This window comes from Papio anubis, chromosome 6 (genome assembly GCF_008728515.1).
Source record: "Papio anubis isolate 15944 chromosome 6, Panubis1.0, whole genome shotgun sequence".
In the NCBI taxonomy this organism is placed as follows: domain Eukaryota; kingdom Metazoa; phylum Chordata; class Mammalia; order Primates; family Cercopithecidae; genus Papio; species Papio anubis.
Window position 1 is genome coordinate 29,118,778 of NC_044981.1, and position 12,112 is coordinate 29,130,889.

Below are 12,112 nucleotides of genomic sequence, written 5' to 3' on the forward strand. Positions count from 1 at the left end.
GGTCCTATATAAAAGCATTTCAGTCCTTTCCCTACAAGGAAATTTCACGGACTGAAATAACAGCTTGATTATAGAACAAAGATGCTCAGTCTCAGGATCAACTGAGATTTGTTTCTACTAAGAAATCCGCTCTGGTGAGTAAAACTTCTCCGAATTTTATGAAATTTATCCAGAATTTATGTAGCATCTGCTTAGTGCCAGTGACTATGTGAGTCATCAAAATTATAACTGTAAATAAGGTATATAATTTCTCATTCCTTAACTAAGAACAGTTAAATAAGCTGGAAAATCTATGCAAATAAGTGTAATAAAGTTAGTATAAATTATAAGGAATCTTAAATGAATGCAGTCTGGGCTCCAAACAGTGTTCAATTCTTCTTGGGTCAACAGTTAAACTCAGGTGAATTTTAGATGGAAAGAGACAATGTAGCTGTGTTAAAAGATAGTTAAGTATTTGCCAAACAAATGAGGGGAGATTTTATTTTTTTATTTTTTTACTTTTTTTTTTGAGACGAGTCTCACTCTGTTGCCAAGGCTGGAGTGCAATGGCACGATCTTGGCTCACTGCAACCTCCGCCTCCCGAGTTCAAACAATTCTCCTGCCTCAGCCTCCCGAGTAGCTGGGGTTACAGGTGCCCACCACTGTGCCTGGCTAATTTTTGTATTTTTAGTAGAGACAGGGTTTCACCATGTTGGCCAGGTTAGTTTTGAACTCCTGACCTCAGGTGATCTGCCCACCTCAGCCTCCCAAAGTGCTGGGATTATAGGCGTGAGCAACAGTGCCCAGCCACGAGGGGAGATTCTAGTGGGAGGACTTTCAGACAGGAGGAATAGTATGATTTAAGAAAACAAACACAGCATGGTGATACAACCTGATTGATTTATTAAGAGTGATTAAGTCAGTCAGCATTATTAAACATGGAGATTGGCATGGGGTTGGAGAAGTCACAATGATAGATAATATGGGAATGGCAGTCAGGAAGCATTGTAAAGATATTGTTTGCCATCCTAAGCTTTTTGGGCATCTTTGCATAATCAATTAAGTCAATAAAGAGTTAAAAGCTAAATTAATGTTACAAGATGTGATTGGCATCACCATTTATCCTGACAACAGCACTGAAGTTGGATTAGAATTACATAAAGCTGAAGAATGAAATATTGCCAGAGATAATGAAGGTTTGAACTAATCTGTACGTGTGACAGCAAGAGGTAATAACTACAACAGGTAGTAAGCAAATAAAATTTTGGTGTTTGATTGAATATACAGATTAAAGCAAAGTTGTGCCATTCTTTGAAATAGGTAACAGTGACAGGGAGACGGCTGGAAGAAGAGGTGAGTCCTTATGGCAAAGACCCATTCAGGGGCAGTGATGTGCCAACCATGAAGTAGGAGATGAGGACCTGCAACCCAGAAGACCTATGGTAGTGCCCAAAACAGCCGACTATTATTTTCTATTCTGTAAGAAAATAGTTAATCTGTCTTCTTTAAAAGGCACAATAGTGTATTTGAGTAAACAGAAGTACAGAAAGAAAGTGTCAGGACAAATTTTTGGAAACCGTCAAATTTCAATAAATGTTAAAAGAAGACTCAGAAAAAGAGACTAAGAAAAAATATTTAGAGCAGTGAAATTGATCTGTATGACATTCACATGGTGAATTCATGTCATTATGAATTGCCTAAACCCACAGAATGTACAGCACCAAGAATGAACCCTAAATGTAAGCTACGGATTTTGGCTGGTAGTATGTCAATGTAAATTGATCAGTTATAACAAATGTACAACTCCAATGGGAGATGCTGGTAATGGGGGAAGCTGTGACTATGTGGGGGTAGGGGCATATAATCTCTGTATCTTCCTTTCAATTTATTTTGTAAACTTAAAATTGCTCTAAAAATAAAGTACATTTTAAAAAAAATTTTTTAAAAAGAAAAAATATTCAGAGAAGAAATAGAAAACCAGAACTAAGTGGCATAGAGCCAATGGAAATGAGCTGTTTCAGAACAAAGAACTGTATGATAGTGTCATATATTTGAGAAAGTTTAAAATAAAAACAAAGTAGAAAGAGTGCATTGAATTTTCCATTGCGACAGTTATTTGTGGATTTGCTGGAGCTGTTTGTGAGCACTCATGAGGCAAGCATGATAAACATGGTTCAAAATTGAACTAAATGTGCCAGGGCACAGAATGATACCTTATTCTGCTCATAAAGCATGGCTGTAGAGAGAAGGGACATTATAAGTAAGTCCTAAGTATGGAGTGAAGGCTTTTCTTTTTCTTTAAAGTGGATAAGTCTTAAGATTGTCTATATTCATCTGCCTATCTCTCTCTCTCTCTCTCTCTCTATCTACATCTATCTATCTATCTATCTATCTATCTATCTATCTATCTATCTATCTAATTTATCATTTATCAACGGAGAATAGTGAAACAATCTGACTGGTTCATTAAAAGTAATCTCAGTAAATCAACATTATTAGAATTTTTAGACATGGAGTTTGTGTGAATTTTATACACACACATACACAGACACACACACATAAAATGTGTGCTCTTGAGAGAGAGAAAGAGAGAGAAAGAAAGAGAGAGAGAGACAGACAGAGAGAGAGCAAGCGCATACTGTGGCAAAGATGCCCTTTACAAGGCTGTGTATAGGGTTGGTCACTGACTTAGAAAGGAAAAAAGAGCTCTTTCTCTGCTTTTGAAACCCTGGAATGGGTAGAATTGAATCATATTAGAGTTAATTTCATTTGTATACAGGTAGGAAACTGAGATATTTAACATATAATTGCCTATGTTTTCTCACTGAAGTTGTTGGCAATGTGACCTCCCAGGAAATAGAGGAAAATAGAGAAGAAGAGACTTAGGATGCGACTCTCTAGAGCAGCTACTGGAATGAATTAGAGTTTACCTACATAACATGCCTGCACATGTACCACTGAACCTAAAAGAGAACTACTTTCAAAAAAAAATTGAGTGTTTCGACAACATATGAGAGTTAAAAAACAGACAGTTTATAGATGTTTTGTAAGATAAAATTTGCATATAAGTGGTTAGTGAAGAGAGAAAAAAAATGCTTGGGGGAAACAAATAACATTCAAAGAATCATTATACTCTCCACCAAAAACTGTTTAGTTTTATTATAAAATAAAGTATTCAATGCAGGTATGACTTGGAAGGATTGAACACAGGTTTTATATGTTCTCACAGTACATCCTTAATCCTAAGTGTATCTCCACATGTATGTGATTCCCTTCCTTCTTATTTGATAAGTGATGAATTAATCAATACAATTTGCAACTAATGAAATTAAAATGATGAAATTTTCCATGTATTCATCAGATATAAAAATTATTCTCTATGTCTTCAAAGAAAATAAAAATAAAAATAGGTTGGTGGGAGTTGTTGAGAGGAGAATACGGTGTGTGCATTCAAGTTTTTTCTAATGATTTTTCTCCTCCTTCCCTCTATGGAGAAACCTTAATGGGGACGCTAAATGATAGAGGTTTTTCTTAAATTACACTAACAATGTGTATTAGAAGTGGTAAATAACATGATGCTCTTGATTTTCAAGCCAGAGACAATAAGTTTTAAAATATAAGTGAATTGTTTTAATCTATTTATTTTAAATTCCAAAACTACCATCTGATATTTGGAGCAAGTTAAGCCAGGCACTAAGATTGGCAGCAATGGGAATTAAGCCATATCTGATGGAGGATCAGGAAAACTGTAGGAGTAAGAAAGCTAGAGAAACTTTGAAGAAAGTAACCCCTGTTTTTCTCTGATTCTTACTGTCGTGAAGCAGGGGATGTGACCATCGGTGATGGATTAAGGGCCCTTCTATCCCTGAGACTGTGCCTTGTGGAAAAAAAAATATACTTCCTAAAAATTAGTTTCAATCAGTTCTCAAAATAAATTACAACAAAATCAGAAAGATCGTGGTTTAAGTGATTTTTAACCATTTCCTACAGCTTAGGGATTAATAAATGAAACATACTACAATATCAGATACAGTAACTTCAAAATCCGATGCAGTAACTCATGTAACTTGGCCATTAAGTTTTTATCTATATAGAAGTGAAATCAATTATGTAGATATCCAGTTAAATAACTATTTACTTAGTACTTATATGTTAGATACCATTGGTCAAGGGTGAAGAAATGGATTGAAATGATGAAGGAATAGTCTTTGTGCAAAAGAAACTCAGTGAAAATGATACTGATTGACCTTTCAACAAATGCACAGATTTAAAAAGAAAAAAAAAAGAGGCAAAAATTAGTTGGCAGAGTGATTCTGATACACAAAATGATTCTATGATGATAATAATTCTACAATAATAGCACATTTAAAATGAAATAGGAAAAGTTACATCATTTAATCCTCCTAACAATTGTTACATCTGGTATAGATGTTTCTTTTGTTAGGTTGGTTATTTTAAGAAATGGGCTCCCACTATCTAATATATTTCAAGTCCTAGAGAGAAAAAAATACTGTTTTTTTTTTTTTTTTTTTTCATTTGGGAAGACACAATGAGACATAACACTAGAAAGATACATACTCCACTACCTAGCATTCTGCCTATCACAGAGATTTTAGAAAATCTCTTTATTTCTTCAAATGGATTTGATCGAAAATGTCCAACCCCAAGTTGTCATAAGAATTCTGAGAATTAAACGTTCTTTGACAGTGAACCTTTGTCACTTAGTTGCAAGATCTCCAAAGCTCAGGATTCAATGCCTGATATCAGTGGCATCTGCAGTTTACAATTTTGAGACATTTCATTTTTCAAAATTTCTATGGAAAGTTTATTACAATCAAATGTAATCTTTTTTAGATGTTAAGAGCTTTTCAGAGGAAAAAATATGACTGTTCTTTGAGCGAACCTCTCTTCTAGATTAGCTTCTGAGCTGTTTCTAGATCTGCCTCTGAGTTGAGGTGGTATCAGTAACTTCATGTTAGCTGGTTAGCAAATGAAGCTATATAGTGCATAACTATAATACTAAGGCATCATATAGAAGATGTAATGAGATTGGTATGCTAATATCATTTTCATTGACTTTGTTGAAGGTAAAGATTTTATCATTTCCATCAATTTCTCCCTCTTTTGACAACGCAAATTCTGCTCCAGAAAACGTTTATGACTTGTTGATCACATTTAGGGATTCTGTTTCTGAATAATTGCTAAATTTTTTAAATTGAATATTAACTAATCACAATGGAGATAAATTCATCTCATTTCAGTACCTCTATGCTGAGAAACTGAGTTACTTGACATACAAATATATTAGATGTCATGCATTTTCTTCCTAATGTTCTTTGGCTTCCTAAACAGAGTCACACTTGGTATCTTCAGAGAGACTATGGTCAATTTGACTGCAATGAATGGATTCCTCCTCATGGGGTTTTCTGATGAGCGTAAGCTTCAGATTTTACATGCATTGCTGTTTCTGGTGACATACCTACTGGCCTTGACAGGCAACCTCCTCATTATCACCGTCATTACCTTGGACCATCGTCTCCATTCCCCCATGTATTACTTTTTAAAGCACCTCTCTCTTCTGGACCTCTGCTTCATCTCTGTCACAGTCCCCCAGTCCATTGCAAATTCACTTATGGGCAACGGTTACATTTCTCTTGTTCAGTGCATTCTTCAGGTTTTCTTCTTCATAGCTCTGGCCTCATCAGAAGTGGCCATTCTCACAGTGATGTCTTATGACCGGTACGCAGCGATCTGTCAACCACTTCACTATGAGACCACTATGGATCCCAGTGCCTGTAGGCATGCAGTGATAGCTGTGTGGATTGCTGGGGGCCTCTCTGGGCTCATGCATGCTGCCATTAACTTCTCCATACCTCTCTGTGGGAAGAGAGTCATTCACCAATTCTTCTGTGATGTTCCTCAGATGCTGAAACTAGCCTGTTCTTATGAATCCATTAACGAGATTGCACTGGCTGCATTCACGACGTCTGCAGCATTTATCTGTTTGATATCCATTGTGCTCTCCTACATTCGCATCTTCTCTACAGTGCTGAGAATCCCATCAGCTGAGGGCCGGACCAAGGTCTTCTCCACCTGCCTACCACACCTATTTGTAGTCACCTTCTTTCTTTCAGCTGCAGGCTTTGAGTTTCTCAGACTGCCTTCTGATTCCTCATCGACTATGGACCTTGTATTCTCCATATTCTATACTGTGATACCTCCAACACTCAATCCAGTCATCTATAGCTTACGGAATGACGCCATGAAGGCAGCACTGAGGAAGATGTTGTCAAAGGAAGAGCTTCCTCAGAGAAAGATGTGTTTAAAAGCCATGTTTAAACTCTAAAGAACCATAGAAATGAAAGGCATTGTTGTTATGTTTCAGATTGGAAGGGGGTGAATCTAATTTCTTCCCAGAATGCTCTTCCAAGCTGTCTATTGCATATATTCCTCTCAAATATAATTCTTCAAAATTTAAGATGTTGTGCTTCTAATAATATTGGCTTTCCTTGCTCCCTCCAATTCAAGTGCTATTTTAAGTCATCTTTGGGAAATTTTTCTGAAATGAAGGAGAAAGACAATTAGTTTGGAGTCTGGCCTGTATAATTTAAAAGCCATTATTAACAAATAGGTTGGAGATAGTTGAAGCTAACTGGGATAATATGATAGTGCATATATGGTCTTTCCAGCGGGCCTCCTAGTTTCCTATTCATATTAAGTATTCTTATTAAGTTCTTTTGCTATTATTACAGTGGTGATTTCAACAATTTATTCAGCCCCTAGCAAGTATCAAGTGTTTATACATATTTTTTTCTTTTGACTCAAGAAAACAACTCTTCTAGCTATGCCATATTGTCCCCATTTTGCCAATAGGAGCAATAAATTTAGGAAGGATTAATTAATTTTTTCTGAGATTTCTCAAACAAATAGTAGTTAAGCTGTGATTCAAATTAATATTTGTCTGACTCAAACAATAAGGTCATTTATGTTCCTTACTCATGGCAAATGCATTATTACCCAAATGTGAGTGTGTATGTTTATGTGTGTGTGTGAGGTGTACAATCTATAAATATAAGCATATACAACTATAATCTATTAATAAAATTGTCATCACCCTTGTGTATCCCTATTACTGGAGATCTTTATATTAATTCCTTTACTTTTCTGATCTGTACAAGAGTTTGACAAATTGGTTTTACAGAGTTAGCCTGGGGATACTCCCTATTTCCATGAAACAGAATATAGATAAACTGCAAATGCAAAGATCCAGCTTATGAATGTGTGATATAAGGAGGCATAAATCTTGTGAATCTGAATATCTGATTCAATTTTGTGTAATGCTGCAGATTTCTTCAAGAAAGACTCATAATTTCCAAGAGTACAAAACTGGACTAGTCCCCTCAGTTTTGAAGTAAATCAAAGTACATGTTTTAATGACAAAGGGAATGAGCAATTGCTCAGTAATGGGGAATGTTTTTATAGGACTTTTTTGAATTAATGGTTATGATATTTACACATGCATACACCTTAGTGAGTTTTTTTTCTTTAATCTTCTACATGAGATTTTGTTTTCCTTTTTTTAATATACTTTAAGTTCTGGGGTACATGTGCAAAACTTGCAGGTTTGTTACACAGGCATATATGTGCCATGGTGGTTTGCTGCACCCATCAACCTGCCATCTACATTAGGTATTTATCCTAATGCTATCCCTCCCCTACCACCTTACCCCCCAACAGGCCCTGGTGTGTGATGTTCCTCTACCTGTGTCCATGAGTTCTCATTGTTCAACTCCCACTTATGAGTGAGAACATGCACTGTTTGGTTTTCTGTTCTTGTGTTAGTTTGCTGAGAATGATAGTTTCCAGCTTCATCCATGTGCCTGCAAAGGGCATGAACTCATCCTTTTATGACTGCATAGTATTCCATGGGTGTATATGTGCCACATTTTCTTTATCCAGTCTATCATTGATGGGCATTTGGGTTGGTTTCAAGTCTTTGCTATTGTGAACAGAGCCACAATAAACATACATGTGCATGTGTCTTTATAGTAGAATGATTTATAATCCTTTGGGTATATACCCTGTAATGGGATTGCTGGGTCAAATGGTATTTCTGGTTCTAGATCCTTGAGGAATCGCCACTCTGTCTTCCACAATGGTTGAATTAATTTACACTCCTGCCAACAGTGTAAAAGTGTTTTTATTTCTCCACATCATGTCTAACATCTGTTGTTTCCTGCCTTTTTAATGACAGCCATTCTAACTGGCATGAGATGGTATCTCATTATGGTTTTGATTTGCATTTCTCTGATGACCAATGATGATGAGCTTTTTTTCATATGTTTGTTGGCCGCATAAATGTCTTCTTTTAGAAAGTGTCTGTCGGGCCAGGGCCGTGGCTCATGCCTGTAATCCCAGCACTTTGGAGGGGTGCGGCGGGCAGATCACGAGGTGAGGAGATTGAGACCATCCTGGCTAACATGGTGAAACTCCATCTCAACTAAAAATACAAAAAATTAGCTGGGCATGGTGCCATGCACCTGTAATCCCAGCTACTCAGGAGGCTGAGGAAGGAGAATCACTTGAACCCGGAGAATCCCAAAAGTGTCTATTCATATCCTTCACCCACATTTTGATGGGGTTGTTTTTTTTTTTCTTGTAAATTGGTTTAAGTTCTTTGTAGATTCTGGGTATTAGCCCTTTGTCAGATGGATAGATTACAAAAATTTTCTCCCATTCTGTAGGCTGCCTATTCACTCGATCATAGTTTCTTTTGCTGTGCAGAAGCTCTTTAGTTTCATTAGATCCTATTTGTCAATTTTGGCTTTTGTTGCCATTGCTTTTGATGCTTTAGTCATGAAGTCTCTGCCCATGCCTATGTCCTGAATGGTATTGCCTAGGTTTTCTTGTAGGGTTTTTATGGTTTTAGGTCTTACGTTTAAGTCTTTAATCCATCTTGAGTTAATTTTTGTATAAGGTGTAAGGAAGGAGTCCAGTTTCAGTTTTCTGCATATGGCTAGCCAGTTTTCTCAACAGCATTTATTAAATAGGGAATTCTTTCCCCATTGCTTGTTTTTATCAAGTTTATCAAAGATCAGATAGTTGTAGATGTGTGGCATTATTTCTGAAGCCTCTGTTCTGTTATATTGGTCTATATATCTGTTTTGGTATCAGTACCATGCTGTTTTGGTTACCGTAGCATTGTAGTATAGTTTGAAGTCAGATAGCATGATGCCTCCAGCTTTGTTCTTTTTGCTTAAGATTGTCTTGGCTATGTGGGCTCTTTCTTGGTTCCATATGAAATTTAAAGTAGTTTTTTCCTATTCTGTGAAGAAAGTCAATGGTAGCTTGATGGGGATAGCATTGAATCTATAAATTACTTTGGGCAGTATGGCCGTTTTCACAATATTGATTCTTCCTGCCCATGAGGATGGAATGTTTTTCCATTTGTTTGTGTCCTCTGTCCTTGAGCAGTGGTTTGTAGTTCTCCTTGAAGAAGTCCTTCACATGCCCTGTAAGTTGTATTCCTGGGTATTTTATTCTCTTTGCAGCAATTGTGAATGGGAGTTCACTCATGATTTGGCTCTCTTTATTATTATTATTATTATTATTGTGTATAGGAAATCGCAAGCCTTCTGGGTGGGTTTCCTTTTTGCATGCTTGATTTCTGGTATCCCGGAGACTCCTTTTGCTGAAATTCTTCTGCTTTGGCAAGCTTAAGGGAGGATTTCAGGGGCTGAGGATGATGGGGTTTTCTTTAAAATATAGAACTCACGCTCACCAAGTAAAACAGAGACAATTTGACTTCCTTCTTTATATTTTGAATATTCTTTTATTTTTTTATTCCTTCCTGATTGCCCTTGGTCTTGGTGAACTTCCAACACTATGTTGAATAGATGTTGAGAGACGGCATCTTGTCTTGTGACAGTTTTCACAGGACGATTCCAGCTTTTGCCCATTCAGTATGATATTGGCTGTGGGTTTGTCATAGATAGCTCTTATTATTTTGAGATACATTCCATCAATCCCTAGTTTATTGAGAGTTTTCAGCATGAAGCGGTGTTGAATTTTATTGAAACCCTTTTCTGCATCTATTGAGATAATGATGTGGTTTTTGTCATTGGTTCTGTTTATGTGATGGATTACATTTATTGATTTGCATATGTTGAATCAACCTTGCATCCCAGGGATGAAGCTGACTTGATCATGGTAGATAAGCTTTTTGATGCACCGCTGGATTTGGTTTCCACAGTATTTCATTGAGGATTTCACATTAATGTTCATTAGGATATTGGCCTGAAATTTTCCTTTTTATTGTGTTTCTATTTTGTATCAGGGTTGATGTCCTCATAAAATGAGTTATGGAGGATTTCCTCTTTTTCTATTGTTTGAATAGTTTCCAGAAGGAATGGTACCCAGCCTCTTTTGTAATTTGTGGTAGAATTCGGCTGTGAATCCATCTGGTTCTGGGCTTTCTGGTTGGTAGGCTATTAATTACTGCCTTAATTTCAGAACTTGTTATTGGTCTTTCAGGGATTAGATTTCTTCCTGGTTTAGTCTTGGGAGGGTTTATGTGTCCAGGCATTTATCCATTTTTTCTAGATTTTCTAGTTTATTTGCATAGAGATGTTTATAGTATTCCTTGATGGTAGTTTATATTTCTGTGGGATCAGCAGTGATATTCCATTTATCATTTTTTATAGTGTCTATTTGATTTTTCTCTCTTCTCTTCTTTATTAGTCTGGCTAGTGGTCTACTTTGTTAATTTTTTTCAAAAAAACCGAGCTGCTGAATTCATTGGTTTTTTTTTATTTTTTTTTTGTTTATCTCCTTCATTTCTGCTCTGATCTTTGTTATTTCTTGTCTTCTGCTAGCTTTTGAATTTGTTTTCTCTTGCTTCTGTAGTTCTTTTAATTGTAATGTTAGGGTGTTGAGTTTAGATCTTTCCTGCTTTCTCTTGTGGGCATTTAGTGCTATAAATTTCCCTTTAAACACTGCCTTAGCAGTACTACTGCAGCTAGCTCAGTCTCTGCCCAAACGGCTGCCCAGTTTTGTGCTTGAAACCCAGGGCCCCGGTAGCATAGGCACCCAAGGGAATCTCCTGTTTCTGGTTTGTGAAATCTATGGGAAAAGCGTAGTATCTAGCAGGAGTGCACTGTTCCTCACAGCCCAGTTCCTCATGGCTTCCCTTGATTAGGAAAGGGAGTTGGTCCGACCCGTTGGGCTTCCTGGGTGAGGCGATACCCCACCCTGCTTTGGCTAGCCCTCCGTGGGCTGCACCCACTGTCTAACCAGTCCTAGTGAGATTAGCCGGGTACCTCCGTTGGAAATGCAGAAATCATCCACCTTCTGCATTGATCTCAGTGGGAGTTGCGGCCCGAAGCTGTTTCTATTCGGCCATCTTCCCAGCCACCTACACTGACTTCTAAAGTAGTTGTTCCATATTATATTCCCTAGATAGTCCAGGGAGTATAATATTCTAAGCAGTGTATGAGAGTTCCAGTTGTTCCACATTTGCACCAACAGTTGATATTGTCAGGTGTTTTCAAAACTTTTAGCTTTTTAAACACATTCATGGTGATATATATCGATGAGTTTATTTTGCATTGCCCTGTTCAACAACGTTGAACATCTTTTCATGGACTTATTAGTTATTTGTGTGTCTTCATTTGTGAAGTGTTTGCTCAAACACTTGGCCCATTTTTAAAATGAGTTGTTAATCTTTCTATTAAGAAGACATTTACATATGTGTGTATATATGCATATATACTGGATAAAAATCTTTTGTCAGATACATGTATTACAAATGTTTTTTCTAATCTCCTGTGGTTGTCTTTTTTTGTTGTTGTTTTCATCAGGTTCTTTTGGAGAGTAAAACTTTAAAAATTTTGGTGTAGTTCAATCTATCAACTTTTTGTTTCATAATTCATGTTTGGTGTCCTATCTTCCAAAAATACCTTCTTTAAAATTATAAAGATTTTTTTTCTTTTGAGACAGGGCCTCACTCTGTCACCCAGGCTGGAGTGCAGTGGTGCAATCTTGACTCACTGCAACCTCCACCTCCTGGTTCAAGCAATTCTCGTGCCTCAGCCTCTCAAGTAGCTGATATTACAGGTGTGTGCCACTATGCTG

At 36.9% G+C, this 12,112-nt stretch overlaps 1 protein-coding gene across 1 annotated transcript; it reads left to right on the forward strand.

Annotated features, from left to right (window-relative positions):
- The first annotated feature begins 685 nt into the window (after positions 1–685).
- Positions 686–7,526, forward strand: LOC116275265 (olfactory receptor 14J1). Its single transcript, XM_031667014.1, has one exon. The coding sequence runs from the start codon at positions 5,289–5,291 to the stop codon at positions 6,324–6,326; it is 1,038 nt and encodes a 345-aa protein (XP_031522874.1). The 5' UTR covers positions 686–5,288; the 3' UTR covers positions 6,327–7,526.
- Positions 7,527–12,112: the final 4,586 nt, after the last annotated feature.